General features: G+C 56.8%; 13 protein-coding genes across 13 annotated transcripts; 8 read left to right on the top strand and 5 right to left on the bottom strand.

Annotated features, from left to right (window-relative positions):
• Positions 1-1,582: 1,582 nt before the first annotated feature.
• SPRG_05493 (hypothetical protein) lies at positions 1,583-2,405 on the top strand (the record flags this gene model as incomplete). The annotated part of the gene is made up of 1 exon (XM_012344212.1): positions 1,583-2,405. The coding sequence occupies one exon, from the start codon at positions 1,583-1,585 to the stop codon at positions 2,366-2,368; it is 786 nt and encodes a 261-aa protein (XP_012199602.1). The 3' UTR covers positions 2,369-2,405.
• Positions 2,406-3,562: 1,157 nt separating this feature from the next.
• Positions 3,563-4,333, top strand: SPRG_05492 (hypothetical protein; the record flags this gene model as incomplete). The annotated part of the gene is made up of 2 exons (XM_012344211.1): positions 3,563-4,269; positions 4,321-4,333. The coding sequence occupies 2 exons, from the start codon at positions 3,563-3,565 to the stop codon at positions 4,331-4,333; spliced, it is 720 nt and encodes a 239-aa protein (XP_012199601.1).
• Positions 4,334-6,738: 2,405 nt separating this feature from the next.
• Positions 6,739-7,570, bottom strand: SPRG_05491 (hypothetical protein; the record flags this gene model as incomplete). The annotated part of the gene is made up of 2 exons (XM_012344210.1): positions 6,739-6,960; positions 7,010-7,570. 2 exons carry the CDS (start codon positions 7,568-7,570, stop codon positions 6,739-6,741), a joined length of 783 nt encoding a protein of 260 aa, XP_012199600.1.
• A 671-nt stretch (positions 7,571-8,241) lies between these two features.
• Positions 8,242-9,536, bottom strand: SPRG_05490 (hypothetical protein; the record flags this gene model as incomplete). Its single annotated transcript, XM_012344209.1, has 9 exons — positions 8,242-8,329; positions 8,376-8,422; positions 8,472-8,631; positions 8,681-8,748; positions 8,793-8,855; positions 8,907-9,014; positions 9,059-9,160; positions 9,203-9,283; positions 9,330-9,536. 9 exons carry the CDS (start codon positions 9,534-9,536, stop codon positions 8,242-8,244), a joined length of 924 nt encoding a protein of 307 aa, XP_012199599.1.
• Positions 9,537-10,307: 771 nt separating this feature from the next.
• Positions 10,308-11,205, top strand: SPRG_05489 (hypothetical protein). The gene is made up of 6 exons (XM_012344208.1): positions 10,308-10,340; positions 10,391-10,445; positions 10,496-10,570; positions 10,621-10,716; positions 10,765-10,917; positions 10,966-11,205. The coding sequence occupies exons 1-6, from the start codon at positions 10,312-10,314 to the stop codon at positions 11,173-11,175; spliced, it is 618 nt and encodes a 205-aa protein (XP_012199598.1). The 5' UTR covers positions 10,308-10,311; the 3' UTR covers positions 11,176-11,205.
• Positions 11,206-11,436: 231 nt separating this feature from the next.
• Positions 11,437-13,850, bottom strand: SPRG_05488 (hypothetical protein; the record flags this gene model as incomplete). Its single annotated transcript, XM_012344207.1, has 8 exons — positions 13,351-13,850; positions 12,950-13,288; positions 12,304-12,900; positions 12,091-12,256; positions 11,944-12,044; positions 11,812-11,901; positions 11,662-11,763; positions 11,437-11,508 (listed from the first exon to the last, which is right to left on the bottom strand). The coding sequence occupies exons 1-8, from the start codon at positions 13,783-13,785 to the stop codon at positions 11,437-11,439; spliced, it is 1,902 nt and encodes a 633-aa protein (XP_012199597.1). The 5' UTR covers positions 13,786-13,850.
• A 1,639-nt stretch (positions 13,851-15,489) lies between these two features.
• On the top strand, positions 15,490-15,849 carry SPRG_05487 (hypothetical protein; the record flags this gene model as incomplete). Its single annotated transcript, XM_012344206.1, has 2 exons — positions 15,490-15,497; positions 15,525-15,849. 2 exons carry the CDS (start codon positions 15,490-15,492, stop codon positions 15,847-15,849), a joined length of 333 nt encoding a protein of 110 aa, XP_012199596.1.
• A 1,741-nt stretch (positions 15,850-17,590) lies between these two features.
• On the top strand, positions 17,591-18,521 carry SPRG_05486 (hypothetical protein; the record flags this gene model as incomplete). The annotated part of the gene is made up of 8 exons (XM_012344205.1): positions 17,591-17,662; positions 17,717-17,762; positions 17,810-17,928; positions 17,970-18,068; positions 18,119-18,172; positions 18,222-18,293; positions 18,349-18,383; positions 18,434-18,521. 8 exons carry the CDS (start codon positions 17,591-17,593, stop codon positions 18,519-18,521), a joined length of 585 nt encoding a protein of 194 aa, XP_012199595.1.
• Positions 18,522-18,773: 252 nt separating this feature from the next.
• On the bottom strand, positions 18,774-19,486 carry SPRG_05485 (hypothetical protein). The gene has a single exon (XM_012344204.1). The coding sequence runs from the start codon at positions 19,385-19,387 to the stop codon at positions 18,866-18,868; it is 522 nt and encodes a 173-aa protein (XP_012199594.1). The 5' UTR covers positions 19,388-19,486; the 3' UTR covers positions 18,774-18,865.
• A 549-nt stretch (positions 19,487-20,035) lies between these two features.
• SPRG_05484 (hypothetical protein) lies at positions 20,036-21,355 on the top strand (the record flags this gene model as incomplete). The annotated part of the gene is made up of 6 exons (XM_012344203.1): positions 20,036-20,133; positions 20,184-20,346; positions 20,404-20,715; positions 20,768-20,866; positions 20,918-20,996; positions 21,039-21,355. Exons 1-6 carry the CDS (start codon positions 20,045-20,047, stop codon positions 21,353-21,355), a joined length of 1,059 nt encoding a protein of 352 aa, XP_012199593.1. The 5' UTR covers positions 20,036-20,044.
• Positions 21,356-21,905: 550 nt separating this feature from the next.
• Positions 21,906-23,294, top strand: SPRG_05483 (hypothetical protein; the record flags this gene model as incomplete). Its single annotated transcript, XM_012344202.1, has 10 exons — positions 21,906-21,992; positions 22,042-22,120; positions 22,168-22,366; positions 22,408-22,528; positions 22,582-22,650; positions 22,702-22,806; positions 22,851-22,940; positions 22,990-23,010; positions 23,056-23,113; positions 23,161-23,294. The coding sequence occupies exons 2-10, from the start codon at positions 22,069-22,071 to the stop codon at positions 23,292-23,294; spliced, it is 849 nt and encodes a 282-aa protein (XP_012199592.1). The 5' UTR covers positions 21,906-21,992; positions 22,042-22,068.
• Positions 23,295-23,543: 249 nt separating this feature from the next.
• On the top strand, positions 23,544-24,108 carry SPRG_19931 (hypothetical protein; the record flags this gene model as incomplete). The annotated part of the gene is made up of 2 exons (XM_012344386.1): positions 23,544-23,691; positions 23,741-24,108. 2 exons carry the CDS (start codon positions 23,544-23,546, stop codon positions 24,106-24,108), a joined length of 516 nt encoding a protein of 171 aa, XP_012199776.1.
• A 517-nt stretch (positions 24,109-24,625) lies between these two features.
• SPRG_05482 (hypothetical protein) lies at positions 24,626-25,547 on the bottom strand. The gene has a single exon (XM_012344201.1). It carries the CDS (start codon positions 25,458-25,460, stop codon positions 24,756-24,758), a length of 705 nt encoding a protein of 234 aa, XP_012199591.1. The 5' UTR covers positions 25,461-25,547; the 3' UTR covers positions 24,626-24,755.
• Between the last annotated feature and the right edge of the window lie 380 nt (positions 25,548-25,927).

Here is a 25,927-nt window from a genome sequence, read left to right as displayed (position 1 = left end):
GCAGCCTCCGCATCAAGAAGGACGTTGCTCAAAAATCCTCGCCGTGGCGGTTGCTGGCTGTAGTCGGAGCGAGGCGTTCTCGGATTGCTCCACGCACAAAATATAGACCAGAAGTTTTTCCGTCCATGCGTTGCTTGCCTTACTCACTAGTGTTCCCCGTTGCCACAGCTTCCGCGGTTGCAAACACACGGCGAGGGAAGCAGCATGCGACGAGAACAAGCTGGTGCGACTCGGCAAACTCGGCGCCAACGAGGCAAGCTCGAGCCAAGAAGAGTGGAGACGCCACCGTCGAGGCGCTCGGTCGACAAAGGCGCCATACTAGGAAAGTACGTTTCGGGCAGTCGGGGACGTCGGAGTTACTGCATGCAACCGGTGTCATTTCTATTACGTTCAAGAGGTCCACAAAAGGTAAATAAATGTATGTAGGGTCCAGCAGCGGTCCAAGACCACAACCATTGCCGTCATGCTGTGTCGTCCTGTAGTCATGTGAAATGGGTACATACGCAGCCAATCATATCGCGATCCACTGTCGCCCGGTCGACACACATCTCTTGTCCAGTGCTCTCAACTCTTTCTAAAGCGAGGCTCGTGCCGTGGGCCTTCGTAGACTTGGACAGACGTCTTGCGTCAATGAGTGCTCTTCTGATATCGCTCGCCGTGTGTCCAGCGCCTGCATCTGCTCCCTTCCCTGACGTTAGTGCAAAGTGGTACGACGTGTTCTGTGTTTGTAGCAGCTGCACCCGCTGATTGGCCGGCCCGGTCGGGTCAGCCGCGAAGGCCAGCGGCGAGGAAGCCATCGTGCACCTACCCGTGTGGTTGACGGGCTGCCTATCACGGTGATTACGTGTATTGCATGCCTGGCAAAGCAGCGAGGCCAGCCGACACCACGAAGCTTGCATCGCGGCTCCGTCGTCGGCGGCGGCGGCGGCGGCGCCGCGAGGAGCACGTCAAATGAGTTCTCTTCTCATTTGGTCACCCAGGTGGGCCAAATGCATTTACCATGACTTTCCCATTCGAAACCCGGCGTAGTATCCTGGTACAGTACGTCGTCGTGGAGAGGCTCTGAAAGAGCCAATCGCCGCGCGGCCCAGCCTGCTCTTGTGCAGCAGCGCCCCATCTCTGCTTGAAATGATTGCCACCGACGCGCCTCACTGGCCCCGGCGACGAATCACGAGCTACTCACTGGCGCTGGCGACTGGGCGTAATCGTACGGCGCTCATAAAATAATCGTGCTCACAATGTCGCCAGCCTCCCACATGCCACGAATCAAGAAAAAGCTCTTGTATGGACGCTTGCACATGCGTCATTAAGGACCTCGCTGCAATGTGCAGGAAGAAGAAATACACACCCTAGTCACGTCTCGTGAGACCGCGCGCCGCAGTTTATTGTGGTGCCGCCGTGCACCAGCTGTGTCGAGTCTCAGCAGTGAAGTAGTAGCACGTGAGTACTGCGCTTGCCCATCGTCGGCGTGGTCGTTGTCGCACCGTGGAGACAGATGCGAGAAAAACGCAGTATTGAGACGCTTGTGGTAAATAAGAAAACGGCGGCCGACAGGCTGTGTCATTTTTCATTGCCTCCGGCCATGCCCACGAGCCGGCTACCGCGCACGCAGAAGGCGACCGAGCGCCGGCAGATCCAGTGCCGGAACAACCAGCGGCGGTACCGCGAAGAGGCCCGCGTCCACATGGCCGCGCTCGAGAAGCAGGTGTACGCACTCACGCGCGAGACGGCGCGGCTCGAGGGCCGCATGGATACGATGGCCATCATGCTGCCGCCGCCGCCGCCGACGCTGGGCGCCACAAGCGGCGTCGCGCGCTGCCGCGAGTACTGCGACGCGCTCATGCATGGCTACGCGCTCTCGGACCCGCCGCGCGAACGGTACCAACTGGCCATCATGCGGCAGCTCTTCACCTCCGACGCCACGGTCATTGGCGCATCGACCACCGGCGTCGATGCCATCATTGCCAACTGGCGCGCGTACGCGAGCTGCTTTCCCAACATGCGCAAGGAGTGCCATGCGTACGACTACATTGAAGTCGAGGACGACGTGAGCCTTGTGAAGGGCGTCGGCATGCTCTATTTACGCATCACGCGGGCGACGATCGAGCAACTCTTTCCCAGCATCCTCTGCAACGAGCGGCTCGTGCAGCGGCTCGTGGGGCGCGAGCTGCCGTGTCCGTGTACGCAGAGCTTTTACCTTGCCGACCTCGGCGAACGTCTCATGGTGACACGCCTGGCGACCGAGATCGACCTCGTGACCGCGTTCTGGGCACTCCTCAGTGACGTCGACGACATCCTGCACCTCTTGCACGACTGCCACCTGACGTCGTATGCGCAAATTCAGAGCCAATCCAAGCCTATAAAGTAGTGAAATGTTGTGCATTTTTGTAAAATAAGGGTAGTCGTCAAGTCGTGTCTGTCCTCAGATATGTGGTTCGGATCGAGTCGATCTTGGGACGATGGTGGTTGGGCGCGGCCGTCATTTCGATGGCTGGCAGGAATCGCAACAGTATAGTGACGAATCAGACGGTGTGGAGCCTCCAACACGAGCGCGAACCTTTGAGGGAACGGCCTACCTCAACGTTCAGCGCTAGCGCCAGCTGACCAGCTGACGCTTGACATAACGCTGGCCATCGACTGCGTGCTTACATCAGCCTTGGAGAATCTGATTGGCCAAATTGCACCGCCACGACAATGCACTGGATGCACCTCAGCACTGAGTTTGCTCCAAGGGTAATACCATAATACCATCAAGGGTATCAACTATCCCTTGGTACCATAGCCCCGTGACGACACCCAAATCCCGGCTGACCGAGAAGCGCCTTCGCACCATGGCGCGCTGACTTGGGTGCAAGAGAAGAAGGAAGATCGAGGCGGCGTCATCCCACGCGTTGGACGCCCACTCCGGAGGGATTTGCACGCCCAGATCTCTTCCATGGGAGTGCCAACTTGTGCACCAAGTGGCGATGGGTCGTCGCCAACATGACTGTAAACATGACTGCGACGGCGCAACAGGGCGACGTCGCCGCTTCGTCGTCCTGTCTGTCCGTCGTCATGGATCGCAACGTTCGAGTGCTCTGAACACTTTTGGACGCGCGCCAGATTTATGCTCCCGATCACCACAGCAGGCGGCGACAAGAGTGGCATCTGCGACGGCGAAAAACAATCCCAGGGCGCATGCGACGCTGCACCCAGCTTGCTTTTTCTCTCATATCGTCGTCGTCGACGTCGACGATCCAGGCGTATCTGGGCCCCTACCTACTGCGTCGCAACCGGTACGTGACTCGTCTCTTTGCGAAGGAATAGCGCCGAAGTCCAACAGCTTCGTGCCCGCACGCTCGCGGGCAAAAGCTCCTGGGGTTGCCCCGATGCGAGTACCGTACTATCGAGCACGAAAAGAAAGACTTCAGTTGTAGCAGACGAGCACCTGTCACATCCGAATACGTCCGGAGCCGTGGCGTCCCGTCCGCCAGCCAAGTCACCGCGCCCGCTTATGGACTCGGTGCCACCGGCCACACACAACCCAACTTGCCGCAACTCACGCCAACATCCGAAAAACCACATGCCATCCAAGTACAAGACGCCGGATGCGATCGCGCGCCGGCGGCAGCAGAGCCGCAACAACCAGCGCCGCTACCGCCAAGAGACTCGGTCGTACCTTCAGTCGCTTCAATCCGACGTCCAAGCGCTGCTCCACAGTACGTTCCGGCTCGAAGGCCAAGTCGACATGATGCGACAAACGGTGCAGCGGCGTTTTGCCAACGACGTGGCGCGCGTCGGCGCCTACTGGCGCCTCTTCATGTGCGGATACGTCGCCGCGCCCGACCAAGACGCGGCGCTGCGCGACCTCATGGCCGACGACGTCGAGCTGCGCGAAGCGACTGGGATCGACGCGCTCTTTGATCAGTGGCGCCAGTACGCCGGTGCGTTCGCCTTTTTCCGCAAAGAGCTTCGCAGCATCGAGGCAGTCGCACTCGATAGCGACGAGCACCTCGTCTGCGTCGTGGGCACTGTCTCGCTCGGCTTGAGCGACGCGGCGGTGGCGACCTTGTGGCCGCACTTGCACAACACTCCCGACAGCCGGATTCGCCGCCGCCTCGCGGACCAAACGCTCACGTGTCCATGCACGCAGCTCCTCTACATGCGTCCAAGCGGCGACGCCAGCGCCAAAGTCCGGCGCATCGAATTTGAATGGGACATCGCCGCCGGTCTCGCGACGCTGCTCACGGACCTCGACGATGTCGCGACCGTCCTCCACGACCGCCACCAGTGCGAGCATGACGTAGTACCAAGCTCGACATGTCCAGTCGCTACGACAAGGGTATTCCCCTGACCTAATGCACGATCCTAGTATCCACTACAGAAGAATCGACCACGGTGTTCTTGTGGCCACTTGAATCGCACGACGTCTGTTTCGCACGTCATGTGCTACGTTAACGATCTCATCCACCTTTTTTGAGTTGCGACCTGGGATGACTTTCCCGACATGAACCTTGCTGGTTTAATCTGTAGGGACGACGGCGCGCAGTCAACCAACCGAGACGACGATGGCATCCCGCATCCAGCGGTTTCGACGCTGTCGCCAGAAAAAGAAGCTCGTCGGCGGTTCAAGGCCGGTCCCCCTCCGGATTTATGCACAGCGGCAGAAGGATCCATTACTGTTGATGGCGACTGGCGCTGCATGGCCACCGCCTCTTGTTGTTGTTGACCTGAGTTAAATTACATGCAATTATAAAGATATGGTGGACTTTTTAATGCGCTCGTGAGGCTTGGCCGGTGCGTCAGCGAGGAGCGGTAGTGATTCGAGATTGTACGAGGGACCAGGTAGCGAGCACACCAAGGGTCGTCGCGGAGAGCGGCCAGCGACGCGTCAAGAGATGGCACCACAGCGCGACGAGCCAAGTGCCGGACGTGCAGTCGTGCGATCGTAGCTGCCCGGATCGCGAGCGGGGAAGTTGCGTCAGCGTCGTGCGGAAGACACGGTTGTTGCGTTCGAGCCAAAGACAATACCAGACGCAAGCACGTAAGATCGGCCAGAGGGCACGAGCGGGCGACTTGTGGGCCGAGTACGGCGCGGCGACATCGTCGTAGAGAAAGCCAGCGACCGACGACGGGAGTTGGCCACGGCCCGTTGTTATGTGGGTTCGCGGATCGAGGTTCTGTATAGAATAGTGGATGGCGGGACAAAGTACCATCATACCTTTGCGCGTAGGTCATAGCGTGCAACGGTGGCTGGGAGATATGCAATCGAGCTAGCGACTCTACGTGATGCGTCAATGGAGCTTCCATTGTGTGGAAATGACAGCAACAAATGGCGATAGATCTACGAAACTATAAAAAACGCCATCAGCAACCTCCAATTCATTCTCTGTATTGAGGCGTCTATTGCGGACGATTGACTCGTGACCTTAGCGGTGGGACAACGACGGCGCATGACCAACGGCCGTAGCTCCCGATGTAGACGCCGCCTCTCGCAACAGCGAGGTACCACTGCGTGTAGGATCAGCCGCGTGTCATGCTAGCTGCTCGCTCATCGGTGCTATCGTCATGTAGCGTCGAGTGTCTAGCGAAATGGCGACGACGATGAGCTGATGCGCACAACTTGACAAGAAGGCCCGGCGACATCAACGGGGCCACGTCGCTTCAAGCAGCTAGGACGAATGCAGCCAGTCGTCAATTCGCAGACAAAGAGTCGAGACGGTGCTGCACAGGATCTGACGGACCCTCGTCGTCGATGGGCCACCCGATAACGATCCATCGATCACCGAGATGTTGTCGTGCTTGTACACAGACCAAGACACGTGGCTCGTCGAGCCGCACGGATCAAAACGACAGTGGTCGATGTCACCTGACGTACCAGACCGACAAGCCAGATCGACGAGCCAGACTGGTCGGACCGAGCAAGCAATCTAGCTTCTCGTCCATCGACCGAGGCATCACGACAGTGCGTCCACGCGGCTGTGTCGTTGGACAAAAAAGGTGCAGAGCGCACCTAGCCTCCTTGCAAGGACCTTTGCGCAATCGTCCAAGGTATTTGTGTTGAGTCTCACGGAACCGACCTCTACCCACAAGTCTGGTAGGTCGACAGCTTGGCTAGCGTCGCATCTAGGCAGCAGCATCGAACGACGTGTTGGCGTCCTTGCCCTTGGGCTCGACAGCTACAGTGTTCTCGTAACCACAGAGCTCATCGACCAGCGGTCCAATGGCGTCGTGAGAACGCTGCTGCGGCAACGCAATTCGTGTGAGATACCCGGCCAGCGCCTAGGTCGTGGGGTACTTGTACCCATCAATCGCTCCCTTCTTTTCATCGCAAAGTCCACGCACCACCCGATGTCACGACACGTACTGACCCGATCACGTCCGACCTTCTAGTACTACGTGTCAAGGCCATTTCGTACTTCGTACTTCAGTCTTTGATTGCATCGCGTACTACGTGGAAAGGGGCGTGCGATGCTTGATCCAGCGTGCTCCCGGTACCGGTACAAGCTGACGAGCCTCGATGGACGAGGACTCATAGACAGGCCTCTCTTGCAATGTTGCAATATCACGCATCCTCAAGAATGAATGATCACACCTCACGTCATCGTGAGGACAGAGCGTCCACAATGTCATACGAGGTAACTTGTTATACGGGACAGCGGCGCAGATCCCACGCCGCGACTCATGCCAAGTCGCGCTGGATGTTGCAAAGGTCACGTCACTGTCTCCGATCTCGTCATCGCATGTATGACAGCAGGTTCACGTAGCTGTATACGTCAAGCTTTTTGCCGCCACTGACGCGTCGTCATCGTCCTCCGACAACAGCCATGGGCCATGGACACGCGCGCCGTCCATGGCAACCGCAGTATCTTCCAGGCTGCCGAGGAGCTCTGCCATGCTCGAGGCAAACGCGACGTCCGAATGCATGGACTGGATCTGGCACGTGTCGTGGCGCACGATGAGCGTCAGCGTCATGGGCGCCTAGCGCATGCTTTGATAATACCACGCTCGATAGAAAACACTTCCGCACCGAGAGCTCCCGCCCGACGAGGCGCTGGACCATGTCTTCTCGGGCCAAGACGTGCGGGAAGAGGCACTCGAGCGTCCGGCGGTGGAGACGCAAGCGCATGACGCTGTTGCAGACGACGATGTCATTCGTCTCGGCCGGCGAGACAGCAATGTGGCGACACGTCATCTCGAGTGCTGCAAAGTACGTGACGTACCGGTGCCACTGGGCAAGGAACGCGTCGACGCCGCCTCCGCCCATGAAATCAAAGCCGTCGGTCGCGAGCAGCGATAGCAAGGCGGTGACGTCGTGGTCCGTCGTAATGCCAAAGCGGCACACGTCAAAGTACGCGGCGCCGACACGGGCGCTCGCCGTGTGGTCCAATGGCCGCTCGGGCGCCGGGTGCATGATGGCCCAGGCCTCGCGCTGGCCCTCGAGCCGCGCCGTCTCGCGCCGGAGCTCGTCGACGCTAAGCTCGAGCCGCGCCACATAGCTGTTGACGGCTGCGCGCTGCCGCCGCTGGAGGGCGCGGGCCTGCGCGAGCTTGATGGCGCTTGTTTTGGGTGCTTGTCGGGTTCCGTCCATGCTCGATTTTGCTCTAATAAGCGGGCGAGATCCCACAGTACTCTCGAAATTTGTATGGCAAGGGCCCGTCAAGTTGGCCACCCGTTTGCAACGCGCTCGTATTGCCCTACGCGTTCCTGATGGTCCTTCTATCACTCGCGGTCGACCTTCTACGCCTGCGCCTGCGCCTGCAACGGCAATGGCAGTTTGACGCGACGGGTTCAAGGCTTGAAATGGACGATTGACGCTTTCTGGTCCATATTTGGACACGAAGTTGATCCCATCGATGCCAGCTGTGGGTTCCAAGGTGGGTTCCAATCAACGGAATTGGTTCAATGGTCGACGCAGGTGGGAGCTTGTTGCATTGGCGCTCGATACCGATAGTACGGCTCGATTGGAGCGAGCGTCTCGGTCGTCGTGGGCTCAGGGGGCAAGAATTACATGGCAGTTTTCTCAGAGACACGAGCCGTTGGCGTCGAAGCGTCCAGCGTGATGCTGGCATGATCGCGTGCAGACGTGACATGTTGATGCCAACGTGTCTCTCGAGACGCGGAGATCTCCGCCATCTCCGCTTCGAAACAGACGAAACCCATGGCGCAGGCGCCAGGGATGGTTGCTCTGGGCTCTCTGCTAATGGTACGTCATATATCGACGACAAGTACGTTAATAGGTGCTTTGTCGCTTGTCGCCAACTACGACCCCGCCAGCGCCGCTTCCAGCACGTTCATCTCTTCAAGAAGCGCGGCCACGTGGTCGGAAAAATCGTTGCTATCAAGGTCGCTGCGCACCGCCGTGAGCTTGATCCGTAGAGATGATCGATCGATACCTTGTGCTAGCGCGCTGATTGGCCATCTCGGCGCGTGCTAGGACCGACTAGCTCACCCGTGCGGTGCATACATGCAGGCCAATGACATCGCTGTACCTGGAGCTGCTCGACAAAGGCGACGCACCGATCGAGTGCGGGCTTGGTCCGGGATGTGACGAGACTGCCGATGCCAGACGCGATGGTCTGGTCCTCACTAGTACTCGCGAGCGGCGAGCGGAGCCACACCTGCACTTCTTGACGGTACTTGAGCGCAAACCTAAGCAAGCAAGGACAGGATAGTATGGCGTTGAGTCAAGCCAGCGTACGTTTGCAGCTGCAACTCGAGCGCCGAGACCAGGGCGCCCAATGTCGGTGGCGCTTGTACGATGGTACCCTAAGTCGACGCTGAGTGCGCAGAGTAAAAAGACCACGGCGAACCTTGTCAAAGGTGGGGTACTGCTGTCGCAGTCGGTCGCACTCGCGCATGGCTGCATCCAGCTCCTGCGCCAAGCTCGTGAGGCTCGTGGGATAAGAATTACGGAGCCTGTATACCGCTGCGACCCGGCGATGCTCGTCGGCCACCGACGGTGCAGGCTGTGCGAGGTACGCGTGGAAGCTCGGCGGAAACAGTCCCGTCATTTTGGTCTCCAAGAAGAGTGCCTAGACAGGACATGGTTCAGCGCCACGGCGATGAACGACGCTACCTCGTTGGCGCACACGACGTTGAGAAGCGTGTTAGCCTTGGCAACGCAGGCGTCGGCGCCGTGCGTGGCGATTGCCTCGAAGCCAAGCAGCTGATCGACCACCTACGCTGCCTTGTGGAAAGCACAGGCGTGGAGACGACGGACCTGCCGAAGGTAGCCGTTCGTGCGGTCGACGCCAAGTGTCCCATCGATGAGGCGCGCGCACACGTCTTGCGACTCGATGCCCTGCGTGGTGCTAGTGTGAGCGCAGGCCTCGGCTAGGATAGCGTACCGTCTGCAGAAGCCATCGCGCCAAGAGCATGTCGGCCTCGCTCCCGGACGTTGGCCCCAGCGCTTGATGGAGGTAGGCCCGGGCGCGTGCATGCAGCCAATGTAGCAGCTCACGCTTGGAGCCATGTACCTGCAGCGGCGACGACGCGAGGATCTCGGTCGGGCAGCCCAACGCTTCGAGATCACGCTGGAGCTGGGCGTGTGCCATGCTCTGCTCGGTTCCAACACACACCATTTCATGTCCACATACTATTGAGGTCGGTGAATTGGATGATATTTTCCAAATGATGCAAATAGTATTAAATCAGGTCACAGCCATCAACATTGGCAACTCCACGTCTGGGAATGAGGAGGTCCATCTCTGCACGATGTCCCGCGACAAGATACTTTAGAAGGTATCTGCTCTATTGCCTGAGCGCACGCTATAGCAAGCTTCCCGCGGTGACCCCCACCAACTTTTAAAGCATAATAATCTTGCGCTGACCTTACATATATGTTAATCTGGTATTAGCCCAGATCTTTCCTTTGATGTAAAAAAGGACCCATGTGTGTTCTGGTACCTGCTTGTGCTCTACCGGAACGGCGGGTCGAGCGTCTACTTGGCTTGAATCGGTCGTGGCACCGCAGGGTCCATTTTTGTCATGCATGGATTGGTTGAAAAGTATCGCATTTGGCCGAACGCGGCATGATGATTGGCTAAAATACCTTGCGCAACGCCCAATCGGCTGCATTTGGGCAACATGGGCCGGGAAGGGAAGCAGCGCAAGCTCAAGCGCGCCAAGGTTAGTCCTCGGGACCGTCGCTCTCGCCCTCAGTGCTTGCATCGCATAGGCGGAGAAGACGGCGTTGAAGAAGAACCGCGGGTCGCAAGCCCTCGGCGTCGACATGCGCAAGCTGCGCGAGCAGCTTGCGCGCCTCGAGCTGCAGTTGGTGGTAGGCGCCTCGCGTCGCTCGCCAGCCTTGATGACCGCCGTGCGTAGACGATGGAAGCCGACGGCAACTGCTTGTTTCGGTACTAGCATTGCAATGCGATAGCCGCGCGATACGACGCCTCTATGGTAGTGCGCTGAGCGACCAGCTGCACGGCGACCAGACGCACTTTCCCGTGATTCGCAAGGTTCTAGCCCAATATGCCCTTTGCTCGCCGTTGTGTCTCAATCCATGTAGGACATTGTACAATACATCAAAGACCACCAAGACGATCTCGAGCCGTTCATGGAAGACGAGGAAGCGTTTGATCACGTTGGATTCCTCCCGACGACATCGAGGAGGCGACGGAAATGCGTGTGTAGTACTGCTCGCGCATGGCCGACGACGGTGTCTGGGGCGGCAACTTGGAGCTCTACGTCGCGTCGTTGCTCTGGCAGCGCCACATTGTCGTCCACCAGGTCGTTGTTTCGGGGCCTGCAAGTTGATACACTGATACACTTCTCCAGGTCGATGGCAACCGCACGACCATCGACTGCGGCCACGCCAAGGCTCGTGCGTGGCACGTGTGCTACTACAACGACGAGCATTACGACAGCATCCGTAGTGTCGACGATGACTTGATGTCGACGCCGCTGCCGCTCCCACTGCCCGTCACCGAGGTAGGACTGTCCAGGAAATCGCTAAACAAAAAAGGTCACGAATTGCAGGGTAAAATCTGTGTCGAGACAGGTGTCGACACAAGTGCGCAGCGCGAGAGAGACCTCAAGGCCCTTCGCACGGACTTTCCCACGATGGACACGGACGAATTGGAGTCGCTCTTTGAGCAGCTGCAGTGTGACCCGGCCAAGGTGCGGCAAAAGCTGTCAGCCAAGACAAAGAAGGTCAAGCACATGGTCAAGATGAAGAAGCGGCGATAGATACGAGTACACTATTGTACATGCGAGCAACGTGGTTGTTGATGTGAGATTCTTCGGCGAGAAGGACACTTTGTACCAAGAGGTTGACAACATGGACAGTCCCACTCAGGGTGAATGCATATGCATTGGTCATACGACGCAGCGAACGACTAGGACACACCTACTGTCGCCGTTTTGTGGCTTCGAATGTCCTTGAAAAGCACTTCAACCACCTACAAGGAATAGCAATTCCCTTGCAAAATAAGGTCGCGAATCGGAACTTTACATCGGAAAACGTGATGGCGTTCGTGCCGTGGGGGTCGGCTTGATGCACAACGCTGTCGACTTCGTCCTCTGTCTAGATCGGATTATCATTCAACGATAGAAGCTGAAGTGTCTATCTTTTTTACCTTGTACGGTGTATACCGCATCATGAGCTCCACGAGACTTTGCTGTATATATCGATATTGCATGAGGCATCTTCCTATGGCAGCAGACAGCACACACCTGGGAGATGACGCCAACGGTCTCAATATCCACTTGCTGAAAGTGGCGGCAAAAGTCCTCGAGCATGCGCAGTCGCCCGTGCATTTGGTAGTTGAGCAATATCTGCACCGATTTAAATGCCAATATATCTGGAAAACCATGTAAACTGACCTTGCGAAACGTCGAAAAGGCCAGGCTGCGCTTGCCGTTGTTGTCGTCCTGCACGACCTGCGACTCGACGAGCCGCACGATCGCGTGACTCTAGCCCACTGTGAGCGCGGGCTATCGTTTCTACTCGCATACGTCGTGCGCGTCATACATGTACTTGACGACGCTGTGCCACTCGTCTTCGCTCAACAGCATTTGGTCCATGAGCTTGGCTTGGATGAGCTGATTGAGCGCGCCTACGAGAACAATATCCAATATGTAGATTTCGACACCGACGCGGACCTTCCGACTTGCGCGGGTGCAGGCCACGGAGGAAGGCGCGGAGGAGGGCGAGAACGGTCTCTTCCAGCTTGCTCTTCAAGCGCAAGAACCCTTCGTCCATGTCGTTGCGCACGACATGAAAGAACGTCGCGACGTCTGCGTCCGATTTCATGTACCGCGTGCACCCCTAGAGAAATATAGATACAATATTGATACATTGATAGAAAAATGTACCTTCATGATAGCGCTTGCATACTCGACAATGAGGGACTGGAGTCCAAAGCGCTGGTTCAAATACGTGTACATGTGCTGCTCCATCGTCTCTTTCGGCGCGCAGTTGGCTGCGCACATCTCGTCGTGCTTGGCTTTCGACGCGTAAATCGCGTTAATCATGTCGCGGAGCTGCTTTAACGTCAGGTTTTTCACCGTCGTCGGCGTCGGCGACGCTGCGGGCGGCAGCATCGACGGCTTGAAAGTATGCTCGACCACCTCGGGGCGCCGCGGCCGCGATGCAGCATGGTTGTTGTTGCTCTCCTGGCGCGTTGGCTTGTCTTTCTTGACAAGCACGACGGGCACGGCCGGTGGTGACACCTTTCGCGCCGGTGGCGGCGGTGGCGGCTTGGCTGCGACGACAGGCGCGACCTCGTGGGGGTGAATGCTCGGGGTTCGCGGTCGATTGTCGCCGAGCTGATGCCGCAGCCGGAGATTTTCATCCTGCAGCTGCGCAACGCGCTTCTTCTCGAGAGCCAAGGCCGCGTGGCTCGTCTGGAGGTCCGTCTCGAGGCCCTCGGCCACCTCCAAAAGCTGCTGGAGCTGCCCGGGCGCCGCTTCCTACGTATGTCGCATGTTCCGAGAAAATGCGAGGAAGAGGGCGCCATACGTGGCGGCTTGCGTCGACGAGCGAGAGCACGAGTGCGTGGTACGACGTCATCAACTCGTGGTGGAGAAACGTGAGCGACTGGATGGCGAGCCCGAGCTCCGGGTGGCACTCGCCGGCTTTCTGTGTCGCGAGGCTCGCGCAGGCGGCGAGGACTTTGAATTTTGCGTGGAGCAACGTCGCTGCCTCGTGGTCGCCGGCCGCCAATTCTTGCTTGAGCGACATGGCCACGAGCTCCATTTGCTGGTCAAACATGCGGCTCATGCGCAGCGCTTCGTCCGGCGACGGATCCCCAATGCTTTTGAGAACGCTGACGATACTGGCGACGTTTTGAACGTGATCCTAGTACGCACAATAAGACAATCGTGTGTGCAGTAAGACATGCTTGTGTGCCGCGTCTATACCATCGGCAAGGCGCTGTTGGAGAAGGAGGATGGCGCGGGCTGCATGGCGAGTAACTTGGGCGGGCCGCCGAAGGACAAGGGTGCGGCGTTGAGGATGCGGAGTTTTGGTAGCGCCGCCATGACGAGACTCTCGTCGGTCGCCGACGCCAACGTGATGGACAGACTCTTGAGCGACGGGAGCTGCTGCAACACAGGCAGCACGGATTGTATCGATGGGAATGGGTTGTGCGAAACATCGAGCGCGACCAGCCGCGTGAGCTGAGCCATCTCGGTGGGAAGCGACGAGAGGCCGTTCTCGCTCACGTCGAGGTGGCGCAGCTCCTTGAACTGCCGGAGAAGAGGCAAGAGAGGCTCGAGCGAGTAGAGGCGGGCATGCTGGAGACTGATCTCCTCCGTGCCCGGCGTCGTCGCAAAGACCTTGGCCAGCGTCTCCATTGGATTCAAGCGTCACTAGAACAAACGGTTGCGCCAAAACGACATAAAAATAGGAGCACGGACATTTTTCGTTCATGTCAAGGAACTGCGAGGGTTGGCTACGTAAAAGCACCGTCCCATGCGTGCCTGTGCATCTCGGCTTGAATCTGTAGACCTGGGGCGCTCGGTCTTCTTTGTTGATGATGCATAACGCGCGTGGACCAATCTGATAAGGCAAGATGCGCAGAGACGCCGCGTGTGATAGCGGCTATAAGATCAAAGAGCAAGTTGGAAAAAGGCCATAATGATTGAAGTTGTAGTGTACTAGAAGTGTCTGCTGTGCACCATGGCATAGGAGTTTACACGAGCGGCTCTCATGAAGCAAAGGATGTCAGGGGTGCACTTCTTCCAGCTTTTCTTCCTATCCTCGGGCCATCGACCGTCCAGCACGTTCCGGCCTTTTTAAGATCTGGAGCCACGGTCGACGACACGAGCCAAACTCAGATCCAAGGTGTTGACATCAACATAGATCGGCCATCAACTAATCCTTTGACGTATACAGCAGAGTCGGTTTTGATAGGCGCTGCATTTGCTGGCCTCACATGCGTGCAGTACTTGGTCGGTTTTCCGGATACGCCGGATAAAGATCCATGACGACGCAGGCGTCATGCGCCACGCTCAAGTCTGAGCGCTAGTTGAACTTGAAGGCTGGGCGTTCTCTTTCGAAAGCTAGTATGGGATCGACCGCATTCGGGTTGGTCCCTTCTTGTTTCTGTCCAGCGTGTTTGCTCGTCGAGTTCAGGCCTCTAGTTCATGATTGGCTCGGTCATCGTCCAACCAGAGCGTGTCTTTATGCTTCCTGCACCAAACTTCAAGTACGGCCTCTGTCGTCCTGTTTAGTGCCAAGTGCAAATGTTCCGAGCGTTCTACCGCGCCAATGACGGTGAGGTCGTCGCAGCGTGTCTTTGCCGTACCCCCTTCTTCGGAAGGCCCAAGCTGAGTTGGTGTGTCGATTGTCCGTGTGCAACAAACCAAGCTTCTCTGGCTTTCGATGCCCCGCTTGCACTCGGACCGGTCCTACTATCGAGTGGCGTACTATTCTACATGCGTACTTCGTGGTTGTCGAGGTCTTGGACAAGATAAGATGCCAGAGTCAGCAGCAAGATCTCTTCTTCACCTTGAAGTGCATTTTCCAACTTCAACTTGCATCCAGTGGTGGGCAACACCCGATAAAGTGCGTCTTGAGTCGCACTTGGGCGGGCAATTACACGGCGCTGTCACATGGGACAACCAGAATGGACCAATCAAACGCGTTTGTTCGCTTGGACTTCAACGAAACAAACGGTGCGTTTCGAAACGCTTGTTTGGGACGAATTAAAATACGAGCTCTATTGTTGCGGTCAGGTCTACTTTTTCGTATTCTAGGCTCTGTATTTGTATGGTCTTAAAGAAATGCGTAAAATAAAACAGCCGAAAAACCACGGTATTTTAATGCCGAAACGGCCCTTGACTTGAATCTCGGTTTCTGCAATAAAATGGCGCGTAGCGTATACAAACACCAAGACAGTTTGAGCTCGTCGGCGTCGCATACAAATGGCCAGAGAGCGCGCCGCATATTTTTGCCGGCAAAACCCGGAGTTTTCCCGGTGGCACGCGCCGTGGCTGTTCTTTGGAATGTAATTACTGCGGCCATTTGCCAAATTTCCCACAACGCAGCACATCCTGATGAAGCGGTCCGCCTCGACTTGTATCAAGCGCAGCATCAGCTGCGTCGACCTGCCTGCCCTCGAGGTCGAGAACGAGCTCCACCCGCGCAAGCGCATCTCGCAACTCCGCCACCGCAGCCTCTCGGCCGCCGACCTGGCACGGAAAGCGCGCGTCGACGAATGGATCGCCGAGCTCTACGACACGCCGCAGCCCCAAGACGAGCTCTCGACCTTGCTCCAGTGTCCGACTACGACACCCTTCGATCTCAACGCCAAGGGCAAGGACTTCGACGCGGGCATGCAGCTCGAGCTTCTTAACTTTTGGCAGCACTCGTGGCTGCACGACGCGACCGTCGACGAAGCACCGCGCCTCTGCTAAACACGCCACCAGCCCTATTTATTCCGCTAGTTTACTTATTTTAACACCATTATTCATCCCAATTGATCAACAACCTCGCGCTTGAAGCATAGATAGACGCAGTCCCGTCCGTGGCGCAACGGCGGCCGACAGCACAGGCCGCCGGTTGCCGTACGGTTGCCAGCAAAATGGATAACCTCACCCAGAACCTCACCCGCCGCTACCTGCCGCCGGTGCGCCACGTGGGCAGTCGGTCTCATACAACATGGGTGACCGGCTCTGTTTACCCAACAGCGTTTAACGCCTACCCGCAGTGCGTCTTATCTAGAACGCCATTGCGTTAAACCAGACACGACGGTGGGCCGCAACGCCATTCGACCCGACATCGTCCATGCTCTTTTCGTGGCTTGTTGCAGGGTTAGCATGTGGCGCAATCAGCACGTGAACCGCGTGGTCTCGGCCTGTGTCGCTCTGAACGAGGTTTAACCTTGGGTTTAACGCGTGGCGTCGTTTGACGCGGGCGTTTCGTCGTTCAATTACGTTGGGTCCGTTGTGTGACACCAGTGGCTCCCAACTTGAACCAGCTGGTACGAAGAAATCAAGTAGATGCGCAGCCACCCGCGCGAATAATTCCCCGCGCCATTCAAATGGCCACGTGTCGAAAACGTCCTACCGCCATTGGCTTCAAGGTAGCCAACCGTACTGCAACTACTTCCACGATGCATAGCTGGCAACGACGTTGGTTCCGCCGTTTAGAAACGGAAGAGCTATCCCTTGAAAACCTCCAACGACGCGCAGAAATCCGCTAGTGAATACACATAAATCTCGCGCCATAGACCAGGATACCAGCTCCAGGGATGTTCTACAGCGCCCGTGTCGCAAAGCCATACCTTGAACGAGACGCAATTCTTTTAAAACTTGCAAAGCCTCCGCCGCGCTCGATGCTGTGCAAGTTGAAGCAGCCGCGGTCGACGCCGACTTCAAGTGGGGCCGCCACCGATGCAGACACAGGCCACGACGCGTGAATTGCATGATACATTGGTAGCACGAGAAGCCTCTGAGTCATGCCTTGAGCTTGTATTATACCGCAGCAGAGCCAGTTGCACGTACGGTACGAAGAGAAATCCAGTAGCGGCGCGGGCACGTGAGGTCGTGCCCGTGTCCCACAACACAGCAGCTCGGAGCGGATGATGATGACGATAGGCTCGCGCGCTTATACGCACGAGCGGCTACTGTACACACCCATGCAAAAATCAAGCGCGTCCCACCGACGTACCAGTATCCCGCGTCTATTATCAACGAGGCGGCAATTGGGGATACTGGTACGACGTTGGCTTCTCTGAAGCATCGCAGCGATGCGCAACTGCCGCGCGTCTATGGTCAGACTTGCTAATAAGGACCTCCGTAGATAGCGCTGAAAGGAGATTTTTGGCTACTAGTACGTTCAAGTCCGTGCCTCGGCAGCCTGAAGCCGATTGCGCTCGCTTTTGTTGCGAGCGACTCGAGACCGGTGGCGTCCCACCATGGTCATGTTTACTGCATGTCCAGGGATACCAGCAACCAATGCCGCCACCGCGAATCTCTAAAGATTTAGATGGAAACGACGAGCGAAGAAGATTACCGACTACTCTACTATGTAGTACTATTGTCGGTCAAAGCATCGTCATTTGACCTCAAAACAAGCGGCCATTGCTCTTATGACGCGTCGAGGGAAACGCTGCACGGTCGACAAATCCGCTCAAAATAGCAAAAACGTACGCTTATGCGCAGGGACAGTGCTGCGGCCGACAAGCGGCGTCGACGCACGAGTGCCGTGCACGTGACCGCAGACGAAGTACCAATTCGGCTTGCAAATGGCCATCGATCGACACGTTGACTGCTATGATAGAGCACACCCGGTGCGGACGAAAGCCTCAAGGTCGAGTCAGAGCCAAGTCTGACGTGTGCGTCCACCAAATGCGCCAATGGGCGAGTTCGTCAGGCACCATCTCGGAAAGCGTCGCCAAGGAAAACCAGGCGCTTCGGGACGAGATCAAGGGCCTGCGCCACTCGATCGAGTTTCATACGCACCGGGCCGATAAGGCCGAAGCGAGCCTCCTCGTACGCCAACGAGCACGAAGAAGAGTCTTGACCTCTTGTAGACCCTCCAAGCAGATGTGAGCGACATTTATCGCCGAAAAGAAGAGGCATTGCAGCTCGAAATCACGGTCTTGCAAGCAGAGCTGACTGCCAGCACCGAGGTCCATCGACAACGAACGATGGCTCACGGATGTCAACGCGACAATAATAGGCCAACGAGACCCAAATGCGCGAGTTCCAGGCGCAAAAAGCCGTCATTGAGCAGGTTCGAACCCATGTCGTCGATGTTTCTGTTGTTTCAGCGCCAGATCTAGAGTTATCGAGATCGTATCGAAGCAATGGATGCCAAGTTCATCAACCAAACGTTTAGCTCCAAAGCAGTCACGGTAATACTTGGTCCTTTATATGTTCCTAGTTAAATTTACGTCCCTCTCGCACTAGACAATGCCGACGGATCCAATGCATTACGACCCCGCGTACACCCGACTCTGTTGAATAACGACGGAAGCAGAGTTTGGTGTACTAGGACGGGCGCCAACTACTGCCCGCTGCCGCCACGCAAATATAAAGGGTCCAGCGCCATGATCAAGGAGCTGCTCACGAGGTACTTTTGATTGAATTTTGTACTACGCGGGTTTTGAGTGCGTTGTTGCGGTGTAGCGGCGCGGTCGACGCGAATGGCGACGCCGCAATTATGACGTCAATCCTCGCCAACGCACACGCGCACTCGCAAAGGGCCCTGTGCCGCCATGATAAATAGTGACTGCGGTTTATCAGTCTTTTACGTACCATTTTAGTAATACTTCCAACTCCCGCGCATTCAGGCGTAGCACTACATATGCGAACTCTTTGTAAGGAAGATAACGCGGAACATGTTGATAAATATATATTAAGAAGAGCTCTAAATCATGGATTTTGGCTCTACATATTTCAATCGCAAGGTACAACGCACGACAAATTACATCGACACCGCGAGCATTACGATTGCGATCACGGTGGAAAGGAGCGGGGTGCCATGACCAGCGCTCGTGACTGTCATGGTCTTTCCGTCCACCGTGACCGTCGGGTCGATAGAGGCACACTGCAGCGTCTTGCTGCCGTCGTCGATGCCCGTCAGCGTCGCTGCAAAGCCTTGGTTGCCACCCTGTTTTCGCGCGGCTTCGGCCAGCGCCTGGAGCTTCTCGGTCGTGCCGGCGTCGAGCTGATATGCCACCGAATACAGATTCGATGCGTTCCCAGTTGGCGGCGACAGGACGGTGTACTTGGAGCTCACGCACGCCTTGACGTCCGCGAGGCAGTGGATCGAGTGCAGCTCGGGGTTGACAAGCGTCTTGACTTGCGGCTTGTCGAGCAGCGTGCCCCTGTCAATGCAAAGATTGTCCATGATGAAGCCGGTGACGGAGACCGTCTTGCCCGTTGCGTTGCAGCCCATCGCGGTAGCAACGTAGAGAAGCACGAGGCCAAGCGTCGACGGGAGCATGCTAGTAAATTGGGAAATGAACTCTACGGCGGCAAAGGCACGTGCAGGAACCAGACGCGAACGGAATGTTCCGAAGAAGGCAGATACGCGTTGTATCCCAAATGAGTCGGTTTCTGAGTTTTAAATGTTTGGGGTCAGTGACTGGTCAGTGACCCTAAACATTTAAAACATTTAAAACTCAGAAATGGACACACTTCAAATCGGTCCGGGCTACTGACGACCACCATTGTTCTGACGATTAGTGTACTATCGTCTCCTCTAGATGCTCGGACTAGTCTTAGTTCTACAAGTGTACTAGTACTAGTATACTATTATAGTATGCGTATGACACTGAGTCATCAAGGTTGATCTCCAGACGGCATCTGTTGTAGCTTCTCGAGCCCATCCAGGAGCGAAATGCAAAATGAACTTGAAGATGGCGGCGTCTGACACGCTTGTTATTGCACGGCGTTTCCACAAAGAGCAAAGCATCAACGTACACTTGATCGGTAACTCTAGCGATGGTGCTGCACTGGGACAGGCACCGCAAGTACAATCGACGAGGTTGGGCCTGCCAGCCCAGGGCTCAGTAATCACAAGTTCTCTTAGAAAGTACACGACTTGTTTCAAACGTTAACTAAATTCCGAGCTGGCGGTTTCCGCCCACAACCGTCGAAGATGCGTGCGACCCGGGCGGCCATCGTCGCGACAGCGCACAAGTCGACCGAGTCGGCGCCGTTCCAGCTCCTGCTCGACTGCTACGCGTCGTGCGTTCTCCTTTTGATATATTTTAGCATGATGGACATTGTGTCTGTAGTACCAAGGGTACCGACAACAACGTCGTCGAGCTTGAAGACAAGCTACGTCGGCGCCCCGACGCGTCCTTGAACGACGTTATTCAGGCCCTTTGCGACACGGAGGACCCAGCCATTCGCCTCAAGCTCAGCGTGCTCGGCCTCTCGCTGGCCCCCATTGTCGAGGTACTTACTACTCGGAGTTTGTTTGCACATGCATGTAGATCTGATTTATGCTTGTAGAAAATTGACCTAGTCGTCGAGGTGGTCCACACGGTCGTGACGGACGTGTGGTCGCAGGTGCGTAAGGACGGCGGGCGCTACGTCGCCAAGCATCTCGTGCCCGTGCTTCCGTTGGCGACGCTTGAGGCCATTTTCATCGACATTTTGCGTCTCTGCAAGACCGACGGCACCGAGTGGCGGTCGCTGGACGGCGGCTTTTACCTTCTTGCAATGGTGTTGAGCACCACTAAACGTGTGCCATCGGCGGGCTATGCACTTGGTGGGCACACGCTGGACCACCTACCGGCGATCCTCCTCACAGACCTCAAACCGGTGCCTCGGCTCCATTTCTCGCAAATGAACTCAACACTTTACGAACAACTAGGCGGTCTACAGCGCGATGAAGAACGAGCAGCTTAGCGTCCGAGAGCACGCGACCGCCGCGATGACCAACTATGTGGCCATTTCGGATCCGTTTACACAGGTAGTCGCTTTCGATGCAAAGCATGCATAGGACACTATTGTACACCACTAGATTGGTACCTTCCAAGAAGTCATTAGCAAGCTTCACTTGCATTCGCCACACGATGTGCTGCCGGCTGCCCACGCCGACGGTGTGTCCTTTCGGTCTAATAAATTGCTAAAATGCGACAAAGGCCTCTTGGACGTCGCGGCGCAGCTTGTGCCGCACATTCCCATCGCGTTCCTCGCCAAGCACTGGCACGTTGTCTTTCCGACGTGTGAAAAATACATCATGCACCTCGCGTCCACCGTGCGCCAAAAGTCGAGTCTTCTCGTGCGCGCCCTCGCTGCGCTCAGCGTCGAGGCGCCATCCGACACGAGCTTGCGCTTGCTGCAGTCCATCTTGACGTCGCTCGCGACGCCGTGCTCAGTGCATCCCGACGCGGCGCAGCGCGACTTTTTCTGGCAGCGCCTCGAAGGTAATTTTTTTGTACCCGCAATTTCCTTTTAAAAACCTCGCTACCTGGCGCGCAGGGCGACTCATGAGCTTGGACGCTGTGCTCGGTCTTCTGGGCCACCACCAGCTGGCAACCACCGTGGCTGCGATCGACCGAGTTGAAAGCAAATCATTTTTGGCACCACCACCGCTACGGTAACACCCGTCCGACATTCTTACAAAAATGATTCATACCCGTGCATGTGCGTAGCGAGCCCGCGCTGGTCGTGTGGCGTCGACTTGGCGCCGATGCAACGTACTATACGTTCGGCCACGACATGGCCCCGCTGGCGACGTGGCCCACGGAGGCCGCGGCGACGGGCATCTCTGTGGTGCAGCAGCTGGTCGACGCCAAGCTCGTGTGCTTCTCAGAGCTTTGGCACGCCTACATGGACATGACATACGAGTGCTTTTGTTCGTCCCAGTTTGAGGTACCGATAGTGTCGCTGTGTTGTCAATATCGAGTTTTGTTTTCTAGCTCAAACGCATTGCTGCCCAGACGTTGCCAGGCCTCGTGCGACTGAGTCTCTGGCTCGAGTCGCCCGAGCTTTTACTGACATGGAAAGCGCGTCACACATCGACGACAGTCGACGTGCGCTTTGTGTGCTTGGGCCTTCGCGCGCTGCTGCTGCACACCCGGTTCCTGCAAGAGGTGTGTTCGTGCGATTCCTGTGCATCTTTGACGAGGTGTGGCATAATAGGTGCAACGCGCAGCACCGACACCGACTATGGCAGTGTTAACGGCCTTGGCACAGAGCACCACGGATGCCATGCTACCACGTGCGCACCGGAATACAGTTGTTCGGGGACTCAAATGCGGTGTCTAGTTCTCTTGGCAGCTGACCCGCGGCAGCTGCGAGAAAAGACAGATATCCTTGCTCTCGTCGAAGCGTCGCTCGTCTACTTGGTGCAAGCACCCAGCTTTGCGGAGCCGCTCTGCGCATCGATGCTAGCGTGCATGGCGTCCCACTGTGCCTTGGCGCCAGCGGCCGCGGATAAAGACCTGAGCCTCGACCGTTCCATGAGGTTCAACCGATTCCACTTACACTATTGAGCGGTGTTTGTAGCTCGACGGTCGTGCGCTTTCTTCCGTCGCTCGTGCAAACAATGCCACCCACCGTGCTCGCTTCGCAGCTTCGCCACCTTGTGCTGCTCGTTAGTTCGTGGATCGAGCCCAGCGACGACAGCGTACTCTCTCAATATTTTGCAGTCAGGAAAGTGTGTCCTATTGTCTATTCTAGTTGCGCTGGATCATTGTCGGTATGGATGAAGCTTATGCACTCTTGCTCGATACGCTTTTACTGCTCGCGGTACCATCCTCTGCCAAAACGTGCTGATGCTAGAGGAGCACGGATGGCTAGGCGAGAAGCAGCGACGACTGGGACGAAGCGTCGCTCGAGCGCGCAGTTGATGGAGCGCTGCGCTTGCTCGCGCACCCAAGTTGCAATGCGTCGCAACGCGCCAAGGTTGACCGCTAGCTGTCCCTTTCGAGACGCTTGACGAATCGTAGATACTGCACCTCATGGAGCTCCTCGCCCCCCGTCTCTCGCCATCTCGCCATGCGCCGACGCTGAACGCGCTGCTCGAACCCCTCGGCAATGTAAGGGAATTACACAAATCTAGGCTCTGACGCGGGTCTGGATGCGTAGGCCAAATCGGGTGCGGTCCAGGTACTTTCTGCGGGATGGGCGGTCCGGTTTGAGTGGAGACGGTAGGACACAGCGTGGGACTCATGGGACGACGACGCACCCAAGACAGCCACCAGCGGACAAGGTACGCCTCGACTCGACGTCGTTTCCGACTGGATTATGGTGTCGTAGACGCGATCGAAAACGAGCGGGCGTTCTGGAAGCGCTTCCACGCATCGCCGCTTGCAGGGACCAATGTTGCCGCGGTCGTCGCGCAAGCGTGTACGGCCCAAGCGCAGGCGGCCCTCACGGCGTGGCTCAAGTGATCTTTTATTTGGTCACAATAATGTCTTCTGGACTAAGAACGCCAGCATGGTATGAGTTATCCTCGTCTTGGCTTCGCATACGACATGTCACAGACCCGAAACCGTCACGGTCATGCGTTAAACGCGCTGAAAGCATGCCACGTCACACATTTGTAAAGGTCTAATAGGTTTAACGTCCCTGCGACGTGCGTCCCGCCCTTTCTTCTCGTCCTTGCGCCCGGCCCCGCGTGTATTCGGTTCATAATTCGAATGAACGCCGAGCCCACACCATGCGGGGAAACGAGCGACCCACCCTACTCGGTTGTCGTTGGGTCATTCCAAGGCGCCAGCCACAACGACGGTGGAGGAGAAGACATTGCAGCCTTTCCCCTATGGCTCCCGCCCGAGTCCTTTCTCGGTACATCCTACTAGTATCTAACTATCGACTCATTACAGCATTTGTGTAGACGAGCTGCTCCGCGCTAGTGCCGTCACCGACGACGTTGCAACTGTACCGACGATTGACGACAGTGTCAATGGGATCGCAGCTCATGCTGAACGCTCCCTGGACGACGACGACATAGCTATGAGACAAGGCACGCTCCGTGTGTGCCTTGCAGACGGGTGCCTGCGCTACGCCCAGATGAACCAGCTTTGCTACCGCCACGGAGGGCGGCGCACGTGCCAAATCGAAGGCTGCGGCAAGAAGGATCGCGGCAACGGCCGCTGTGTGCGTCATGGTGGCGGCGAAAAGTGCCTGGCGTCAGGGTGCACGCGCCACGCCCGCGCTCGTCGGTATTGCTATCGACACCGCGCATTCGCCCACGACGGCTGATTCGCACGTGGTCGGTATCCGACATGTACATCGTGTAACTACTACATACACTGCATGCAAAACTGCTTTATGCACTCGTCAGTCAGTCATCGGAAGGCAAATGCGGGAGGCAGCGAGGATCCCCAACACAATAGAAAGAAAGTCGTGGGGCTGGACCGAACGCGGCTGAAGTATGCGCCAATTAAGATCTTTCTGGAGCGATGATTCACGAAGAGATCTTCATTGGTTCATTGAATGGGTCTTGAGTCTGTACAAGATCTCGTTATCAATACGACGTGAGGTAGAGCGTGATACTACCGAGGCCATGGTTTATCGATGTTTCGTGTCATCTCAGTAACGCTCTTGACTGGAGCAATTTCACACTGCACGACTTGTGTCCATTTATGTACTAGTACATTTTTGTACGTACTATCAAGCGAGTCCAGGTTCTACGATCCCTAATCCCGCATCCGATAGGGCAATGAGTCTGTCTGGTATGCTCAAGTACTCTGTTGCAATGATATTCTTGAACACAAGATGAGGAGAACACTTAATATACAATTGTTGCTTATGGTTGCCGACTTGATAGATAGTTTACTCTAACTTCGAGGATGCTTATAAAAAGGGGGATGATAAATAGGGTCGCGACCCCACAGTGCGCCGAGAGGTTAGTCGGACGCGCGGCAAATGCGCTGAAAGATCGAGAGCCGCGAGCCCGCACTAATGTCGTCGTCGCTTTGATTGTTGCCGAGGTTGAGCTGCATCAAGCTGAGAGTACTCTCATCATCGCTCATCGACGGCGTGTGGTCGCTCGACGTGTCGCTGCCGCCGAAGCCATACTCTCTGCGCGCAAAGCGCGTCTCCTCAAAGGGCGGGAAGCTGCAGGCGTGGACGGGCTGGAGCTTGAACGCCGCCGAGTAGCGGCTCAGGTCGATCGAGCCCTCGGCGTCCGGTTCGCTGTAAAAGTGGCGCGACGGGTTCACGCGCGGGATCGGGCGGCCGCGGCCCTTCATGTTTTCGGCGTCCTGCTCGGCGCGCGTCATGCTGTAGGCTTCGTCGTCGCTGTTGTCTTCCTCGGGCGAGCTGTCATGGATGAAGCGGCAGCGGCCGCCGTACATGCACTTGCCGGTGGCGAGGAATGCCTTGCACTTGGTCGTCTTGTATTTGGGGTGGCGCAGCACGCCGCGGAGCTCGTCCTCGCCATGGGCAAACTGGCACTTGGAGCCGTAGCGACACGTGCCGGTTTCGGTAAAGTGCTTGCAGAGCTCGGTCTTGTACAACGTGTTGCGGGCCGAGTTGGGCAGGCGCGCGCAGTCGACAATGTCGCCGTTCGCGAGCACCTGCATCGTGCGCTGGGCCGACGTCGAGGTCATGTTGGATCGATGAAAGGAGGACTTCTTGTTGGAGAATGAGTTGAAAGAGGCGGCACCCGGAGCGTCGATCCCTCTACCAAGACCAACTGGTTTTCAAACGTGACAGCAGCTTCGGCCCAAAGGGGTTTTCAGAGGTTTCGGGTGCAATTTTTAGGTTCCCGCCCAGAATAACACGTGGTCGTGACCTTTGCCGCAAGAAAGTCCGGCCTCGGCCAATCCGGTGCGAGCAAGATTTGAAAACAAGCCAATCACTGACGCGCACAGGAGGCAGCCCGTTTACCCGCGAAACAGAGATCTCGAGACGGCCAATCGGACGCGCCGAGGTGAGAAAAGCATGCGCGAGGAAAAAATCCCAGCACTTGCACCTGCTCCCGCCGTGCTTCTACCCCGCGCCTCGCGTCCCCGCGTTGTACTTGACGCTGTAGCGTCGATGTTGTTGTCTTGAACAAAACAATGCGTCGTGACTG

This window comes from Saprolegnia parasitica (assembly GCF_000151545.1).
Source record: "Saprolegnia parasitica CBS 223.65 unplaced genomic scaffold supercont2.17, whole genome shotgun sequence".
NCBI classification, from domain to species: domain Eukaryota; phylum Oomycota; class Saprolegniomycetes; order Saprolegniales; family Saprolegniaceae; genus Saprolegnia; species Saprolegnia parasitica.
The sequence above is the reverse complement of the archived record's forward strand: the minus strand, read 5'-3'. Positions and strand labels throughout refer to the sequence as shown.